This window comes from Plutella xylostella, chromosome 6, assembly GCF_932276165.1.
Source record: "Plutella xylostella chromosome 6, ilPluXylo3.1, whole genome shotgun sequence".
Taxonomy (NCBI): domain Eukaryota; kingdom Metazoa; phylum Arthropoda; class Insecta; order Lepidoptera; family Plutellidae; genus Plutella; species Plutella xylostella.
In genome coordinates, this window is record NC_063986.1 from 8,376,635 (window position 1) to 8,397,530 (window position 20,896).

General features: G+C 39.2%; 1 protein-coding gene across 4 annotated transcripts in view; it reads right to left on the reverse strand.

The window, feature by feature from the left end:
* Positions 1 to 7,134: 7,134 nt before the first annotated feature.
* Positions 7,135 to 20,896, reverse strand: part of LOC105398748 (homeobox protein abdominal-B) — a 74,964-nt gene continuing 61,202 nt past the window's right edge. For 2 of the 4 annotated variants that reach the window (XM_038119943.2, XM_048621937.1), the window contains 4 exons: positions 20,825 to 20,882; positions 16,047 to 16,093; positions 12,516 to 13,088; positions 7,135 to 9,529 (listed from right to left, as the gene is read on the reverse strand). In XM_038119943.2, coding sequence (XP_037975871.1) covers positions 9,141 to 9,529; positions 12,516 to 13,062 — 936 coding nt within the window. In that variant the 5' untranslated portion in view covers positions 13,063 to 13,088; positions 16,047 to 16,093; positions 20,825 to 20,882 and the 3' untranslated portion in view covers positions 7,135 to 9,140. Of the gene's footprint in view, positions 9,530 to 12,515; positions 13,089 to 16,046; positions 16,094 to 20,788; positions 20,883 to 20,896 lie in introns of all 4 variants that reach the window. The other 2 variants (XM_038119941.2, XM_038119942.2) reach the window with 1 other exon arrangement.

The following is a 20,896-nucleotide window of genomic DNA, read 5'->3' on the forward strand; positions in this document are numbered from 1 at the left end:
TTACAGAACGTGTATTACTAGTATAGGAATCGATTGGCATGAAAAACGCAAAATCGATTTTTTGCGCTTACGCCCCTTTGCCATGAAGCCCGCGATATGAATATTCGTTGCATATGCATATGCATGCGCACATTGACACCGAAAACGGAACTGCAATTTGTAAGCAAGACATATTCTAGCTTGACAAAAAACCAACGGACCAGAGCTAGACATTTAATTGTAATTATTTCAAACAACGTAAGACAGAGTTATGTTTAGCGCAGCAGCCGTCCGAAAATTTGTTTTTGTAATCTAGCCTCCTCACCTCCCATGCAAGCGTGATTAGCATACGCCTACCCGCGCCGGTTTAAGACTACACTCGACTCTCCCGATGCTATCAGTTCAACCCACACTATACCGAGAAATGCGAAAGGCCGCTGTTGTACCCTCGTCATCACATGAGCGCTAACTGGCATGACTCCTTTTTAATCGAACGGGTTGTAGTGAGGGCAAGTCCCTCTTGCACTGGAGTAGGCGCATCGCGCTCACTACATATTCAACTTAGTACGTAGGTATATGTAAATTTGAGGTTATACTCACGTGAAGAAAGCTTCGCTTCAACAAGTTCTCGCGTGCTGAAATTGCTTGCGTCACTGAACAGTTCACAGGATAACCTCCGTGCACTATCACATCGCGTATCAACGCTTGCGAATGCCGACTGATTTTTTTCCCGCGTAACGGCCATTAAACTTGTAGATTTCTATCTCACTCGGCCAGGAGCGGCGTTAGAAGGCGAGACAAAGAAAGGTTGAGGTTTATAGGTTGTTGATAGAATTGGTATCCGCTTCGTAACGTTTCGCCGCTGTGTTGCATATTTTTATAGGGTGTGGCTTTGCAGAGGCGGGCGCGTTGACGTTTCGGGCGCTACTGAAAAAAATTCGGGAGTTCAGTGCCGATGTGCAACCATTTTGTTTTTTTTTATCTGTGCGTAACAGTCACTGAAGTTGACATCATCAGGTGTGATTATTTAATTTATAAATATAGTACTCATAGGTACCTACCTACTTAAAAACTGTTAAGTTTATTTTGTAAGGAATCTTGTTTTATATTACTTAATGCTTATAATATTTCGCTATAGTTTTCAATATTTACAAATGCCTATTTTTTTACAAACGACGAATGGTGTAGCGGTTAGTGTCCGTGACTGCTATGACGAAGGTCCCGGGTTCGATTCCCGGCCAGGCAGATATTTCTTTAAGGACAGATATTTGTACCTACTCGGGTCTTGGGTATATAATCTATATAATAATTATGTACCGCCAATTTTACCATCTATGTTATGTATTTCCTCGTGTAATTTCTGTGTTTGTGTGCAATAAAGAATTATCTATCTATCTATCTATCTATGTATATATCTATTTATCTATTTATTGTGTATATATTATTATCTAGCTACCTTTCTGAAGCCCATATTACAGGCTCTGCCTGCCTAGTTTGTGGTTGAACGGGCGTGTGTGAAATGTCCCCACATATTAGAATGAAAAATATTTCGATTTCAAAAATAATTTTAAGACATAGTAAACAGAAGTATTCATCCCTATTGTTATTTTCTGTCTGTGTTAGTTTGAAAATATATTATAAAGATGAGAAAGTAGGTACATAGGTTCCGGTTCCGGTTCATATATTTTAAATTTGATAGTTATTTACAAAAAACTCTGAACAAAAAGTTCAGATTTTATCATAAGATTTTCCCAGCTACCTTCGAATCGAAAACGTCACTACTGAACTCTTCAAAGCAATCACGAAAATTACCGATCACACAGAAATTAAACGTCACTTTGCCCGCCCCGACAAGGCCACATCTCACGGAAAGCAGCCAAAAGATGTTTGGGAGGTACAGTCGGCAGCCGAAGCGCAGCGCAGCCGTACCGACCGCCGAACAAACGCCTTCAGCATTGGAGCACAGAGCATCAAAAGATGTTACGACCTACAGACGTGCGCCCGGCCGGCCCGAGACAGAGACACCCCACCAAACACACGAGACAGAAAGAGAGGCCAGATATTTTTGCACGTCGAATACTTTTATTATTCGCTACACAAACATTCGCCGGGTATCGAGCGAACTAGGGGTGAAGTTTATAGGAGTCTGGGAAGTAAGGGCTAACTTTTTGGTGAGCTCAGGTTGTATGCATGTTGCGGTGTTTATATGCACGTGGGAGTAGTATTGTTATTATTATATGTAAATTCATAGTAAGTAGATGATTTTTCAGCATGATAGGTAGGCATCGAAGTGTATTGATCACAGGATTGTGAAATTAAGGTTCTTATTAATATGTGTTAGTTTCATAGCATGTTTCAAATGTAAAAAAATATGATTAGGTTCTTATTCTCTATTCAATATATTTGTAGTTCTATTCACGGTGACCTATAGGTATGTAGGGTAGCCAAGATACCTATCTGGGCGGTGGAATATTTTCCATACCCTCGAAGTTTCAGGGCGGCATAATACGGAGATAAAATACAAAAGGTGCTCATTTCCTTCAGCTATTCGTGGGGTAATGCGGATGACAAAATATCCCTTTTCCTGGAAACCCGTATTAAGTTTTGTCATTCATAAGTCATGAGCTTTTGCCTCTTTGTTCAATTTCACTCTATATTTGAATATGGTAGGAAATATAACTTGGTTTGGATGTATGTGGACGCATATTTAGATAAGAGGACAGAAGTGAGTTGTGGCTGAAAATATGTTTGAAAACAAAGTTTTTTCAAGTATATAAATAAAAATAAATAATTGATTACGAAGTAGGAATTTAGTTAACATTAAGTACTTATGCATCTTACTATGAGAGGAGAAAGGAGCATCAGCACAAATTATATTTCATACTCTTCCAATAACAAAACACTTCACTTCCCAACCTTTCTAAAAATAAAAACAAAATACGATCGGCCTCTTTCATCCAATCCAATCAAACTATTACGTAACTCTCTAGCTAGTGATGTAACCCGTGGAGATATGTAGCTAGTGTTGTATTTACATGGCCGGGCCTAAGCTCCTCGAATAGATGCTGAGTTGGAGCTCATTCACATACATTACATATCGTCGTGCGTATGTGTGTGTGTGTTAGACTAGGGACCATATGAGTTGGTGCTTTGGAGAAAATATATACATATGAAGTACTTAATATTAATAGTCGTGCCGATTGCATAGAAATGAAACTTGCAAATTATCATCTTATTATGTCGTAAGAATATTCGATTTGTCGTGAAAATACCAGGGATATTGTGAAAACACGGATAATTAGAAAATGTTGATTAGTGATAGAAGAATCTCTCTCTAAGAGCCAGTTTGCACAATTACACATTTCAATACTGAAAAAATTAATTAGTGGTTAGCTGTTTTAGTTGGGTTATCGTGAAGAGAAAACGAAGTAACATTTACGTATCTGTATTTGACACTAATTAGGTACTAATTATTGTCAAATTCAGAACAATTTGAATCCAAAAATCTTTGCCAAAGCAAGTTCGCGTTAGGGGGCCAGTTTCGAAAGTCTTACATTTTTCCTCCACGATGGTGACCCTACCAAGATTCGATTTGCCTAATAGGGGCGCGAGGGGCGCACTCAATTACTGTGAGTGCGGGAGGTGTCCCGGAACATAATTACATTATCTGATAAATGCCGCGGGACCCAAAACTCCATCGTCGTGGAAAATTGGACGACCTCTTTTTCCCAGAAGTATATACTTACAAGTAGGTTTCGTGTTTGATGGGTAGAAATCGGAATGAGTATAAATGTAAGTAGGAAGATCATTATTTAAGTATACCTACCTACAATTAGTTTATTTAAGAAAATACACCTAAAATTAAATTTTTGCTTATTTGCAGGTATACCTAACTACCTAGGTTTGATACGGATGCTTTTTCAGTGCCTTAGCTCCTACAACTTTCTTGTTAACAAAAAATAGATAGTTAATTAAGAACGTTACAAAGTAAAATTTATTGGTTGAAGAAGTTTAGCTGGTCTTTCATTGTATATAAGTAGGTGTACAGACATAATAGCTATTATATGGACTATGTTACTATAGTTGAGTACATAATTATGTAGCTGAGCGCTATTGTACGACTGCTTGCATATACTTCCAGAAAGTAATTCCCCTTCATTTCATTTTCTCCTACCCAATTATCATAATACTCCGATTACTTTACAAAGCCGGGATCTCTAATGAGAAGCACAACCCACTTCACCGTTTATACTCCTTGGTTGGTATTTACCACGCACTCACCATTGAGTCGACTTTCATTACCGACAAACATGCGTACTGCGTTCGAAATCTATTTTATTATACCTCGTCCAGAAAAATAAACCCAAAGAACACCAACAACAAAATATCCAATCTCGATAACATTTTAAAACGTTGCAAGCTTTTATAAAAATAAGAGGCTTAGGCGAATCTTTCCACGCGATATGCGAATGATATCGGCATTGAATATTGTCCGAGAGGACACATAATGCTAAGGCAACACACCCATATAACCTGGACCTCAATAACACTAAACTTGTGATTTCATTACGGCTGCATATCCCCCACTTTATATACCCACCGCCTGTACAAAGTTGCCTTAATATCACTGCTTAAGATATCAGATATGTAGAAAAAAATACACCGGTAGGTGTAAAATATTGTCGATATTTTATCCTAATTATCACCGGTATACATACCTCTGCGGATTTAGAATGAGGATTTTATTCGACCAATCGCGGCGGCTTCCACATTTAAAAGGTTATAAATGGTGACCAGTGGGCATTGGTCTGCAGCGTATCGAGGTTCTGATGTGGGTTGATGGTTAGGGCGGATCGCTAGAGGGTTCACATTAGGTTGGGTAGTTTATATGAAGTTGTCTCACCGACTGGGTTCATTTATATGCTAATCGGAGGAGGCGGATGGCTGGAACCGGTACAGTCGCCGCCGAGGTGCATTCCAATATACTTTGTACGGTTATCTATACACCTGCTTTTGAGATTATTCTCCGCTGCCTGTCCTGTTTGAAGGACCCGATAAGATATTATGGGATTCGTGGTCGTTGTCCATGTGAGTTTCATGTTTTTTTCTTATTGAGTGAAAGCTGAGAGGATCGGGATGAGGTTGGTGTTATGTTAGAAACTTTCAAAGTAAGGTAAGTACTTACACACACATGGAATAGTGGCCCATTCATTAACCCTACTAAAGTAACTACTCCTTGACCTATGTACTTTCAAGAAATACATAGTAGGCATTGCAATAGTTATTTTCATATTTCGGAATTCTCTTAGTATTTTTTTTACATAAAAGCGCTAAGTAAGCAACTTTAATCTCCCGCCTAATAAGTTAATGAACCGACCTCCCACATAAAAATGAATCATAATTTTACTATCGTCTCTATATGGAAACTCCTAAGGCCTTAGTGAATCCTTTGTTGTTACTTACCCTTTTTGACTATACCTAATGTGTCTTTGTGTCATGTTTATTGTAGGTGCATGTAATATTATATCTTACTCACAAAGTTGACGACCGAATGGTGTAGTGATTAGAGACCCTGACTGCTATGTCGAAGGTACCGGGTTCGATTCCCGAGTTATATCAGCTGTCCGATACCCATTTTACAGGCTCTGCCTAGTTTGAGGTTGTATCAAAGGTACTTCATTTCTTATACCTAGTCCACTGCACAGACGTTTATAATATAGACGTCTGTGGTCACCTGTTAAAAGATGTTATTGAACAGAATTCAGAGATGTAAAATAATTAAGTATATTTAGATTTTTTTTCATATAAATGAGGAAACATTAACATGTAGGTATTCTTGATTAAAGTGTGATCCAAAAGAGAATGCAGCGAGGACGCCATTTTTCACCAACAAACTACGCTCTACCAAATGGTAAGAAAAGTAGCCTGCTCTACACTGCGTGCCGGCCACTCGTCACTAGATGGCGCTAGTGTTTTTCCAAAAAAATATAGTATCTTTAATTTAATATTCTATTGCAGGTACTTAATTACTAATCAGACAAAGTTATCTGATCGGACTGGCTAATCCTGGAACTGCTGTGACAAACGCTAGCCCTGCTCTAAGTTTGTCTTAACGTGATCAGAAGGGCTAGTACGGGGCGCATTTAAGACGTGACAAGAGTTTTGCATCGCGCTCACTCACACCGCGCAGCCACAAGAGCGAGCGCGACGGAGAACTCCGTGCTACAGGGCCAGATGGCCTAGTACGGGGCGCAAGACGTGACAAAGGTTTTGCGTCGCGCTCACTCACATCGCGCGGCTTTGAAAGCGAGTGCGACGCAAAACTTTTGTCACGACTTGACGTGCGCGTCTTTCGCCCCGTGCTAGGTCTTCAGCTTCAGGTAAAACGTCACTCGCTCTCATATATGCTGCTGTAAGTCGTTATATTCTGGACCCTAGCGATTATAGCGATAGCGATTTCAATAATGTTTTATACATGAACGTGAATGTGTTACGTAGCTATTACATATTAAGTACATAGTAGGTATGCAGATGCATACTGGATACCACCCCAGGTCCCCAACGTTAACACTGTTCAAATTGAAATCAGCATTGCATTTCGCTTGGCATCTGTCCCTACTATTTATCATATACCTATTTAAGTATGTTCCTATTTATATACCATATGGGTTAGTTACCGGTGACTTAAATTGCAAAGGTAGGTAGGTATGTAATATGTATATTAGGTACTCCAGTTCAGTGTAGTTTCTGAAGCAACCATTAATTTATCACAGCTAAAAAAACCTATTGGACGTTAATGTTAATGCCATCAATCAAGTGCAATGTTTGTAAAAGATATTTTATGTTTTTTTTTGCCCTTGCTTTTATTTTGTATTTTGTAGGCAGGATTCAGTTTGAGAAGACGCATGCTATTTTTATTCATCTTTGATCAATACCTAAGTACCTGTATTATGTTATAGGGTATGTACCTGACTGATACTTTTCACTCAGTAGTATCGAGTACACCTAAAAAATTTAGAGAGGTTATTAACTTTGAGACGTTTTCCTGTAAAAACATTGTGTACCTAGGTTTATATAAATTAAATCGTTATAGGAAAACCAAAATTAAAAAAATAAAGGAGGTTTTGATAAAAAGGGTAAAAGAAGAAGCTCCGAGACACGACGAAATATTTATTTTTTCCCCTTTCATACATTCTTTTCTAAATTCGTCATAACTTTCGAGAGCACATTCATTTACTTTAATTATTATACTTAACAAAACCTTACATTTTCTGGCGTGATTAACTACATTAATTCAACTGTACAATAATAATTACGAGACCTTTTAATTATACATAGTTTATATGTCTAATCATTGTACCTCTCTAGATATCAATGATTAATGGTGTCGTCCAAGTAAAAAATGTTTAGGTATGATAAATAATGATTCTAAAAGGCAACTGGTAAGTTAATCATATTAAATCTACATACAAAGGAACTGTCCACATTATTGATCAACTTAAAATATCTGATTCAGATTTATATGACGTGAGAATTAAGTAAATTTTCGTAGTAATAAAAGGGTTACAATATCTGCAGTTGCCTTTTAAAATATTTACTTCTACAAAGTATATGCAATTTTTTATTAGATATTCCGAATCACTTTGCTGTATGTATATAAATATCAGTACGACACAAATGCTTATTTAATTACACTTAAATGTATGTATCGTTAGATTTTTTAAGATGTTGCATTGATTATTTATTCAGTAGAAATTCGGACACCTAGATGAGGTCGCATTTGTACAAATGACCAACTTCTTTTATAAATTACGGGACAATACAGATTTATTTTAATGAATTAGATCCGAATAAATCTCTAAGTTTACAGTAAAACATTTATTACATAGATATTATAAAATAGGGAAGATGTAGGGAGCTAAGTAGTATAAGGATAATAATTCTAAGCTATGGATTCATATGCTAAATCCTAGAATTGGATTCTTAAATTGATATCAATAACAACTGATTGATGAACTGATTTATACCAATAGATATAAACTCAACTGAGCTGTACAAAACCCAATTTAATCGTACATAAATAACTGAACTGATTGCAATTGTTACTGAAAATAGAAAAAATAAATAATAAAATATTAAAAGAAAACAAAAATAATAATAAACCCTAAATGGAAAAGGCTAAAGCGAACAAAATGTACGGACCAATACAGGACAAAATTAATGCACTTGCCCACATTTAACTAATTGATTATAACATCAACTTCAATATTTAAAAAAATATCCATAACAGTAACTTAAAGAATAATTCTACTGGAACCGAGTTAAAGCTTTGTCAGAAATTTATAATTAATATAACAAAATTTACGAATTATGAAATTAAACAGTAATAAATATTTGATCATTCTGCTTTATCTTACTACCTATTAAAGAAGTCAATTGTAATGGTAATAATATGTATTTATATAGAAGTAATCCTTGCTGCCATCATGATACTGATGAAGATCGACATAAGAAGAGATATCTAGTAACTGCCACCAAAGCAACCCGAGTAGTACAACAATTTGGTAACGAAAATAAAACGATTAAGACTAAAGTCACCCTATGATCAGCGATACGAATACAACAATAAGCAGTCTCACAAAATATGTTACAAAATTTAATTTCAATAAACTATCTAGAAACTATTTTCATCGGTGACATTTTAATACATATTTTAATTCATACTTAAATAATTCAATACACTTTAGAACTATGCTAGACATTAATAATATCAGGAATCGTTATCTACTCATGTAGTCTCGTTACAATAACATAATTTCGTTATTTAATACTATACACAAATCGACAACACAATATCTTACTATGAGATTCTCTGGGACCGAGCGATGATCCGCAGTCACCACTAGCAAATTGTCCACATTAAGTACGAAACGATATAGCTAGTATAACGTCCCTTCGCTATTCTACCTGGGTAACAATTTGGACGTCTCAACGAATCCTCCCAGAGCCATGAAACCATTCATGTATGCACTCCCGTCACATTTGTCCTTAACTCATGCCGAGTCCACTTGAGGAGGTTGTCCTCTCTACACAGGGTTAGCTTCGTTTGTTTAACTGGCTATACCGTGGTGGATGGGATAGGTCCCAGAGAAGGGCGCGGGTCACTGATGATGCTTGGCGGGCGGCGCGTGGTGCAGAGGCACATGGTGCGGCGCGTGGTGGTGGCTGCCGTGGTGGTTGTGGTTGTTTGCATTCGAGTTGTTGTTATTATTCTGCGCCGCCTGCGCCGCCTGCCGCTGCGAGTTCTTCTTATTCTTCATCCTCCTGTTCTGGAACCATATCTTCACCTGTCTCTCTGTTAAGTTTAGATTTCGCGCGAGCTCCCACCGCTTCTGTTTTGACACGTACGCGTTGAAAAGGAACTCTTTCTCTAGCTCGAGCGTTTGGAACTTGGAGTAGGGCTTGCGTTTTTTACGCACCGTCACTTGTCCGGTCCAGTCGAGTGGGTTTGTTGAGCCGCATCCGACCCCCACAGACATGGAGAGGGATCCTGCACAAAATAAACATATGGTTAATCACAATTTTTATAACTTAACTAACCCTACTACTTATTGGAATAGTTTCAGGAATACTACGAGAACTCCGAGAACTAGGTCAAACACGCAATTCCCTGTTGGCACCATCACAGACTTCGATTTGTGCAGCTTGGCTGCAGCTACTGTAACTTTATGCAACTACAACTATTTCAATTTCACAAAATGAAAACGTTCGCTGGGACTTAGTTATTAACTGTTTATTAAAATAGCTCTATCCATTTATTTTCCCATGTTTGCAATTTTAATGAGCGAAAATTTAAATAGCACTTGATGCACCATCATGCAGTTCAGAGAGAGAGAGAGAGACGTTTCCTTTTTAAACCGTAATTTCCATGCGGCTGCATTCATAGAAACAATTGTTGAGCAGAGGAAGGCGGGCGTTAGATGTTTCATAATGGCGAGGCTAACGTGGGCGGTCGCTTTGATGAGATCACCGCCTACAACTTTGTATGCAAGTCGAGACCTTCCAGTCGATAGTGATGCATGCACTGCGTTGCACCATTTCCTATTATTTCAAATGGTTGCCACGCTTGAAACGTTGCGAAATATCGTACGTCACATTATCACGCAGATTTCTTCCGGGAGTTTTGTTTATTCCGAACAGTATAATAGTTTTAAATGTATTTTTCAGCTTTCAGTGACTTACACAAATGTTGCTCTACGTACTCAAGTTTTCGTTTTATACATTAGACCGCGTGGGACCAATAAACCTGCCCTACCACAAGACCGCAACCGTTTGTATTCGTAGCTTACGTTGTTGTATACATTCAAGTCTTTTTATTTTACTTACAATCGTCGTTTTTATTAGTCCATATATTTGAATGTTGATCATCATCCAGTCTATCTTATTCAAGACTATAATTTGAAGCAACCTAGTTGATTGAATTTTGATTTCATAATTAACTTTTATTATATGATTAATATACTGCAGTTTTTAATTGCTGCAATAAACAAGTATTAAAAACATATATTATATGAATGATATACCTACAACTTCATATATTGTTATCTTTACAATTGATTCAATACTTTCATTGGCGGTGGAGATTTTTCGAACAAAACTACATAACGTCTTCAGCAAATTTGCTTATGCAGTTATTTTTATGAATCAATCTGGCGGAGAGTTTCAAAAAGGTTAGATAAAGTTTCAGTTTGCAATTAAATCTGTTAAAGAATTTGATTCGTCCTTAATTTTTTTGTTCTTTATTGCATAATTAGACTTATGCTGCGGTAAGAGAAATGAACAAATGTTTGCCTGTGGAAGTGGAGCCATAACAATTTCGCATAGCGGAACCGATTAAAGTTAAAGACCGCAATCATTTCATACATCGTTTAAGAAGTCGTAAATTAAAAAATCAAAGTCAATGTCAACTTTACAGGTGCTGTAAACACACAATCATAAAGTGACGTGAACACTCGTGTTACTTTTTTAACAATTGTTTCCTTTTAATGGTCCATTATATGTGTGTTTTCGCAAAATTATGTCAAGTTACACCAGCATCGTAACTGAGGCACGATAAAACTCATCTTTATGGCTAGCAGGCGATCTACAGCATACTGCTGCACTCTCACCGCAACCGCTCATGAATGAAACAAATTTTTACGACTCTCATATTGACATGGTGATTGTATTTCCGTAATTACTACTTACTACTGCGATTTCGGATATAAACTCGTTGTATTGCATATCTAAGTTGTCGTCACGGTTTTATGTCATCGTAAAATTGATATACATCTGTAGTGTCTGAGGATCGGTTGTATGCAGAGTGGCTGGTCCGTCTGTTTCTACTACACCTAAGTTTTATCACCTCATCAGCCGGTAATGTGTTTATTGTGGCAATATTTCGTTTATTGCGTCTACTTAAAGATCGACCGTTTACTGTTTTAGCGCTCAGGTATAATGTTTATTTATTAGTTATACATTTTTATTGGCGCTTTATTTTACGTTAACTTTAATTTATTGTCGGTTGTATAGCGCCACCGTTTTACATTGCCTATAAAACGGTGCTTACGATCCGTTTTTAAACATTCGTAGCACGTGTTCCGTTCATTCATCAAATTTATGGTAGTCTGTGGGAAATTGTTTTGATTTGTCCGTTCCGTTTTCTTTCAAGCGAATGGGAAGGGATTTGATAGGATTTCGCTTTCTGTTTGTTTAGCAACAGGCTCTTTGGTTAGAGGGTTTATGAATGTACGTTATTTTACCTATTTATATCAGAGTTACGTGCCCACCTACTTCTTTTTATATTTTATGGATTGGGTAGAAGGAACTTTAATATCTATATTTATGCATCTATACTATATCTTATACGACTGATACTTACTGATACTGATGACTAATTTCGTGCCCAAGACAAAAGTGTAATCAATTTTGAAATCGACGGCCACCAGACATTTTCTTGTGACAGCTGAACCATAAACATTGCGAGTAACATGCGTGACCATAAAACATAATTTGTGTCTGCAAAATCGTGCCAAGTAGAAAATGCATGAAACTGAGTTCTAGAAATCCAGCCACGAGGATGCACTGCGCCGTAGTGTGAGTGCGGCTGACACTGTGTAGACACGCGCGCCTGTGTGCCACACGCACACATGCACGCCCTCACCCACACAGCGCCACCCGCCCCGCCATCTAGCGGGGAGTAGCCCGCAACTGCGACCATGAGGGGTCAAGGTTGACGAACTCTTTCAAAAAACACTTTTTTATTTACAAAACTTCAAATTATACAAAACATCATACAAACCCAAGTTCATGAATGCCCAGCCGGAGTTGGAAAAAAAAGTGTTCAGTAATAGAGTTTACAATTTTGTTTGTAAATTTCCTCCCAGCTCTCGTAGCTCCGATAACTCCGACCGGAAGATTACAAACACTGCATGCACTCGTGAGATGACTGCACTGAAACGTGACTTTACCTAGACGTTAACTCAGGTAATACTGACCAGGGAGGGATCCGGGCGTCGGGTAGGGCGCGCTGGAGACGGACTCTGACGGGTAGTTGCGGAGCCCATACTCGTGGGAGAAGCCGGTGGCCTCCGAGACCGCCGCGCGCCGCTCCTCGCCCACGTAGCCCAGCGCCTGCTCCCCCCGCGGCGGGTACGGGTAGTTCCAGCACGGCTGCGAGAACCCCTGGTGGCACCCGCTGTCAGCGTACGGCTTGTACTCCCCCCCGCTCCAGAACGGCAGCGCCGACTTGCGCTCCCGCTCCACCGGCAGGTTGTAGTACGTGGGGCCGGCCGGGTACTGGTGCTCGAAGCCGGCCGGCGCGTCCGGCGGGTACCCCCACGGCTGCTGCGCGTGCCGGATGACGCCCGGCTCCGGGTCGTTGTACCGCTTGGCCGGGATGTGCAGCGGCTGCGGCGGGTTGGAGCCCACGGACGCGGGCGAGGCGCTGGACGCGGACGGGGGCTGCGCGGCCGCGGCGGGGGGCGAGCCGCCGGGCGGCGACGCGTGCTCCTCGTACAGCGCGCCGCCGACGCCGTTCATCATGTTCCACCAGGCCGGGCCGGAGGGCGCTGGCGAGGCGGCCGCCGCGTCGAGCGCGCCGGGCCCCCCGACATGGTTGTCAGGGTACAGGGTGGCGGCGGGGCAAGCCACGGGGGAGGCGAGCGGCACGCGCGTTCAGGCGAGGCACATCGCACCCACCGCGGCGAGGCAGCACATGGAAATTAAAAAAGCGGTCCCGATTTAGCTGCCGCCCAGACACCAGGTGGCCACTGACGGTCGAGGGAACAGAGTCTTTGCGAAACGAGTCCGAGAAGCCGCACAATACAGTCACTGATTACGAAAAACTATTTTGAGAAAATGCTTTTTCTTATTGGAAACTAGTTGTTTTGGTTGGAACTTTTCATGTAGTCTCTTCTTGATTTTCAGTCCGGAGAGTTTTTCGTATTTGTTGTTGAAGTCGAGGGTGACGCTCGCGTATTATTATTTTGTTATCGGTGTTGGCGCGCGCGGGTCGAGTTTGCGTGTGGTGTCGCGGCGAGGTCCAGCGGGCGAGTAGACGCGCGGCGGGCGGCACAGTCGCGGCCGGAGTGGAGCGGGGACGGCGGGACGCACACAGGCGCGCGGCGCGGCGCCATCTAGCGTCGGGCGGCGGAACTATGCGCGCCCCCCGCGCCCCGCGCCCGCCGCCGCCGTCGACGAGCTAGCGTAGCACTTGCGTAGCGCTTCAGCTTACGGTGTCGAAAGTATAGAGACGCTCTAAATGTACAGATAGACTACTGAAAATGTACGTTGATGACTGAAGTTTCGTTTTTATTTTTGTAATGATTAATACATTGTTAGGTTATTTTCATTGATTTTCATAAAATTTTAAATTAAAAAAAGTAGGTAGGTAATTGCTCATTTTATAATTTTCTTATTATTAAATAAAACATTATTGAGATACATTTTTATAATAATTTGGTAATTAATTAGTTACTTTTATAAAGGACTTTATTTAATTTGCCAATTGAAATAACGTTTTAAGTGAAATGAAAAGGTCTCTAGGTAGAGCAGCCGGCCGCCTGAAGGGTTGCGGAGGCTCGGCTAAGTGCGTAGTAAACCGATTAATGGAGGCAAAATAGCCATAAACTGCCGTTTAACCAAACTGCAAGCGTCACAACCAACTCACTAATAAAAAACGCGTGACTTTATGATGGCAACTCACTCACATTTTATTGTGAGTATAAAATGACTTTTATCGTCTGTTAATTTCACCACAAATAATCGTTACTAGGTTAAATTATATTATGTAATTTTATGGCCAATGTCAATGGCACGGTCTTGCTCTAATGCCTTAGATATGCTTTGAACTTTGCAGGTTATCGCATTAAGTGGGACAAAAATGATTTTTACGTGATTTTCGTGCTCTATAACAGGATGGTGCTATATTTAAGTACTTTTTACCATCAAATAGGTAGTCTAGTATGAACGTCTTGTTACGAACATTCTGGCGGTAGATCCACCCTACAACGGAGTGTTATTTGGCGCGCACACCACACCCTTCCATACAAACTACACATTCAGAGAAAGGGAACAATGGACGGTACAACCAATAAAGGCCGTACGTACTACAATATTTCACACCTATAGCGACATGTTCTGTTTACACAAGACACGGCTATAAAATATATCACCCGTACAAAAGAAAAACATACATAAGTATCAGAATTACTTGTTCACACTCACAATTTACACCTCTATTATGCTAATACAAACCAAATTGTCAAAATAAAATACGCCAGGCCAGATACTAATTTCCCACACTGAAAAAAGTGCGTGTAATTACAACTTTGACAATGAGGATCAAGCGTTCAAAAGGTTCAAGACGTAATAAATTCTTGGTTATTTGTTAACGTGTCAACAAAAATAATAAGTTGGATTAATTACTGATTTAAAAACGAAAAATTGTACTTTCAGATTCTACAATAGGGACTGCTTGTTTAAGAGTTCACCGTGTGTCATTCATAAATATACCATGGGTTTAAAACGTACCTGACGGTACTGGTCATTAACAAACTATGGAAGTGAATATAAAGTGGAATCGAACTAACCATGGCCATAGATCGAAGTTGATAATAAACTCTACCATTTCAACGTTCGTTTAAAAGCATGACATGACAGTCATGTTATCTATTTCCACATAGCACAAACAAGGCACAGACGGGCCTCAGCCTCGTTGAATGACAGAACCAAACAGAGGAACAAGCTGCGCCTGTGCCGCGATCGTCTATAAATATTTACATTAACATACTCTCCGACATTCGTCCGCCATGCCGCCCGCACGTAAATAAGAACGCTTTCTTATCTCCAGCCAGCGGCGGCGTTGCGCAAATGAACGATCAGGAATGGGGCTACCTACTCGAGGCGGCTGCCATTTTGAGCCAAGTGTAATTGGTAAGGAGCAAGTTTCCGCACCGACCTGAAAATTTAAATATCGAAGCCGAACTTTCTTTTCGCCTCGGGTAACTTTTTTATGCTTTGTAAAGAGGTTGGAGCCGGCCATTAACCGAAAGAACTGTCAGTGATTATTGTATGGAACGCCGTAATTTAGTAGTTATGTCTCTCGCGAATAAGGACACGATTTTTATTTGCATTTAAATTGGATTGCGTCTGATTCCGCGAGCTTTTCCCACGCGTACGGCGGTTGAAAAACCTCATTTTTAACGGGAAGTAAAGATCAGTGACTGTAAGATGCGAAATATAATAGGTTATAATGTTCTCAAACATAGAGGTTTTATTATTACACTGCTCAGGATATTCTCGCAACAAAATAATCAATAAAAATATGTTTTTAATATCTCCGTTAACATCTACATTTTATAATAACTGCAGTTTTAATAAATGTCATATTTATGCATTTTGATCACCGCTGCCTTGCGGTTAAACAGGCAGTCGTTTCAGCCTACAACTTAATAAAATTCTTGTGCCTTGCAGGGCTGATGTTTACGGGAGGGGGAACAGTAAAGTAACTAAATTATTATATTCACCTTGTCTTAGACTGGCCAGCGAGGACTGCGTGAAGGGGCAAGGCAATCTGGGAACAAATCAACCACATGCAAATCGTTTTAATACATTACAAATTTTGTAGGTAGCTAATAAATAACGGGACTGCATGAGTTATTTAATTTTGATTACAAGTGGAACCTAAACTACATCACTTTGTGGTGATTAATCAGCAACATTCGAGTAAACTAAAAACAATATAGCTAATAGGCACCTAAAGCATGCAAGAAAATCAACGAGGTACAGGTACGGTGGCCTGCGCCTAAAAGTATACAGGCGGAGTTTTTAAAATAGCGATCTCAAGCTCACATGCTGGCTCAAGCACATCCACATAAACACCACTGCTACACACATCTCACAACACATTTCCGGATTTATAACAGATGTAGCTGGTCCCTTCATCATCAGGGATCGCTATTTTAAAAACTCCACCTGTATACTTTTAGGCGCACGCCACCGTACATAGACCTACCTAACACAAGCTCTAGGAATTTTTACCGTCAACTCTATCAATGATTCCAAAAGGAAGATATTTTCTTACCTAAATGTATGTAAATGTTTTTCAAGTACCTAACTGTTTTAGATTTACTACGATGACGTGACTAACAAGGCTAAGGAACTACGCTTAAATCATCACAGGCGGGCGTGTAACCGAACGCGCTCCAACGAATTTCAGCCGGGTTTATTTTTACATCACTACCTACCGGACTCACCCACCAACTATACCATTTAGAAACTCAGTTTGGTACAAAGAATAATTCTTTTCTATGGCTTGGTACTTTACTAGTCATGTATAAGCCTTCTAAGTCATTCGATACGGCCCTGAGTCACGAAGTTTACATAAAACAGGCTATTTTCGCTGAATACTGTCGTGTTTTTTCTTACTAACTCAGATTGGGGTGTCGAACGCACCAATCCACCTCTTGGTTGTAAAAAAACATGTTTACAGGGTTTTTTCGTGTTGACAATTAATGGTAATATGTGAAGGGTCGTAAATTTTGAGTTCTGTTGTATGGTAAGGTTTAGATAATCACGTAGTGACGATTGATTGTTAGCAGTTAGCTGGAGCGTGGAAATTTGGAAATATTTCGTCAGAAAATCGTTTGGTTTGAGAATATTTAACTCCCTCTACATCAAGTGGTAAGCTATTTGTTACCTAACTGTTTTGGCATTTTTACGTAACTAGGTATCCTTTATATGTGAAAAACCCTTAACTGGCATGTTTGTTACTGTTAACTTTACTATGTATAGACTTATAATTCCATGCCATTAGTTTTTCATGCTTCATAAATTAATTTATTTGTCATCTTTCTGTTGCCGCCGATGCCTTTACATGTATTTTTTTCACATTTAGTACCTACCTAGTAAGCAATGCATTCCTAAGTATTTCACACAGAGCTAAATATCTCACAATCAACTTCAATTGTTTTTTCTCCAGTCTGGCGTGCGATGGCCGGCTCCCGCCGACGCGACGTTTACGACTCAATCCAGTGCATGGCCCTACCAAATTGCTACACAATTTACCAAATTAATCTGGTCTACGACTCCTTGATGTTTCAACTCACTTTGCTTAATGAGTGCCGAGGTCAATTTAAACTGGCTGCCTTCGAATTGAATTATTCTGTAGTGACAGGCCATCGACGCCGTTATCTGTACACTTGCATTCTGTGATATATAAATTGTTATATAAAGTAAGTGCCTGCTCCCACGCTTCTCTTAATATTCAATGACTGTTTCGAAATACTTCCACCGCTGTATTCCGAGTACTACAAGTAATATTTTACATAATAACTGTTCATGTGCCGTATTTTATATCCTGTTTGCCCTTAATAATATGTTGTTTTGAACTTACATTTTACCACCCACTTATTTTATTTAGGTACCTTTGCGAGTATATATTTAGCTATATATACCTTATTGGAGCTGTTTTAGTCTTATATTTACCTTCAATATGTGTTCTTCCTTAGAGTTTGAATAAAATGTATCGCGTTACAGAACATCGTGATGACCGCCAGACAAGAAACACTGAACGTTTTATTGTCCGAGCGTTTGGCAGTTGTTGTGTATGAAGGAGCCATGTTTATATATCTCGGGGGGACTAAGGGAGGTCCGTCCGGTTAATGGTGCGAAAACTGACACGATCATATCTCAGCTTTACGACACGAAAGTAAGCGGAGTCTGAATCATTTGCAATTCTAACTCGCAGTTAGACACGCTCGGCCTGAGATCCTGATTCGAAAACAACAGTATTGTCACGCTTCATAATGCAAGTTATCCCGGGAATATGTCTGTAGCTTTGGTGATGTCACATATCGGGAATTTAGATCGCTGGAGAATTTTCTTGGAATACAAATATATGGCGTAAGCGTTCAGAGAAACTATTCATGTTATTCACACTGAAATAAAGTCGAAGCTTTAGATACCTATATATGTGTAACAAAAAATAATACCGTCGGTACGGCTACCTGTTTATAAGAGCAGGTGGAATTAGTAATAAGCAAGCATGCCAAGATATTAGCAATACAAAAAAAAAAAAAAACACGCACTCACGCCTTTTACTAATGTACTCCCTTGCGGGGTAGGCAGAGGTGCATTGCTGCACCCACTTTTCGCCAGAGTGTTATGTTAGTCCCAATGTAATAGGGGGTGGGCCTATTGCCATTTTACGGGCACATCCAAGACCCGAGAACAAATATCTGTGTTTAAACAAATAACTGCCCCAGCCGGGAATCGAACCCGGAACCATCGGCTCAGTAGTCAGGGTCACTAACCACTACGCCATTCGGTCGTCATATTAGCAATACGTAGTTACTTATATGTATATAGGTAACCTAAACTTTATTTTTTAGCAACCTAACCTAACACATATGCCAAGGTACAAAATATAATAATATTCTTAAAGCTAAAAGAAGGGGTAAATGAATAATTCATGGCTCAAAAGCATTTCTCTATAGTTCATTGGCACGGAAAGCCGCCATAACACCCAGTGAGTAGAATCCGCGGTACATACGCCGGGAGGGTCACTCTTTATAACAAAATACTAAATTACGGAGAGCTGGTACGCGAGCTAGAACTCTATCTCGTGCCGAAAGCTTTCGTTCATTCGTTTTTCGTCAGTATAGAGTTACCCCCCAGATCCTGTTCCATGGACGTAGGTATTGCACGCACAACACGCACACACTTTTGGTGGTCTCGATTATTATTCGATTACTTAGTATTCGATTCGTCTAGCCTGATTATATCGCCAAGGACAGGCCGCGTAGTGATTCGTAAGCCCGGAATAGATCGGGACACCGATAGTAGGCCTATCGACTCACTTAACTTCAAGCATAATTATGGTATGGAAATCCCGTGGTATTATTCGGTACCTACATATATTGTATTGTAGACCTCTATTGGAACTTTAGCTTGTTTTCCATTTATGAAGTCCCAATATGACAGGCGACTATAAATGTTAAATCCAGTACATTATGGGCCCAGTCAAATTATACTTGTATAAATAAATATGAGAGCAGTGGGAAATTTTAAGAATATAATTCCTAAAATTTGATTACAAATAGGACACGAAAACTTAACTTCAGGGTAACTCTTTTGTTCAAATGCCCTCTATTTTGTACCCGAGAATAAAGAAGTCAAAAGCTCTTATCGCAAACGACGCGTTCCGAATTTAAACCAGTAGGTATTTTATGCAACCATTTTGTTTTACAGATTAAAACATCGTCGTCAACGATTTACTTAATTGAAAGCAACAATGTTCACAATACTAAACTTATGCTTATATATTTTTTTAAATATACCTACGTTAAAGCTTTTCCCGGCACATAAATTTTGTTACTGAATTAATAAGACAGGAGGCGGCGAATCAAACGTTTTGTATTTTTAGTTTTTATGTGTTGCATCTCACAGGTTGTAGCAAAATATATTTAGGGATACATTTCTCATGCCTTGTCATATGGGATTAACAATAAGATATATTTTTTTATAATGGTACAGGTTCAATTCTACCATTATTTATGAATAGGTATGTCTGGTAAGTTTTTGGAATGATTTGATTTCTTTTTGTGATGAAATACATTACAATGATTCTTATTAATTAAATAATTCATTTACTTCTATCATTTCATTTAATCTATTATATATTTTATATACTTAGGTGCTTCAGTAAATCTAGTGGCCTAGATGCCTATTTTAAAATTACCAAATCCCTCCTTCACCACAATAAGATTATATTTAACTTTATATAGTGACCAATAGGATCTCAGTAACACTGTGCAAAAAGCTCAGATTATTTCATTATAAATATGTATGCGTGTGTGGGTACCATATTGTGTTGTACGTAGGCGCGTAGGTAGGTATATACTTAGGTACATGGTCAAACTGAAACATCTACGTGTTAACACATAATTCAGATATATCTAATACTCTATTATTATATACACTATATGTATAGGTACCTACCTATCGTATCGTATCGTAAGGAAATTAATTCCCTTCCATTAATTCGTTTGTAAGAATTAGTTTCCTTCATTTGCATACAAGAATTATTAAAATAACCTAGCCATACCATTATCGATGAGACTTAATAGCAATAATTATAGAAATAAGTGCGAAAGTGTATACCTACCTACTTATAATACAATTATATACCTATACCTAACTCGGTTACTATTGTAATGAAGTGCTTTTAAATGAAATAAAAAAGCAATAATAATATTAAAATTCAAACCTTAGCAGCATGTTCTTGTGGACGCCGCGGCCTCACCTGTTAAGTAAGGTCGACCGCAAGTAATGTCAGCTCTCGAACCTTACTAGGCTGTGGCCTGAAACAACCAAA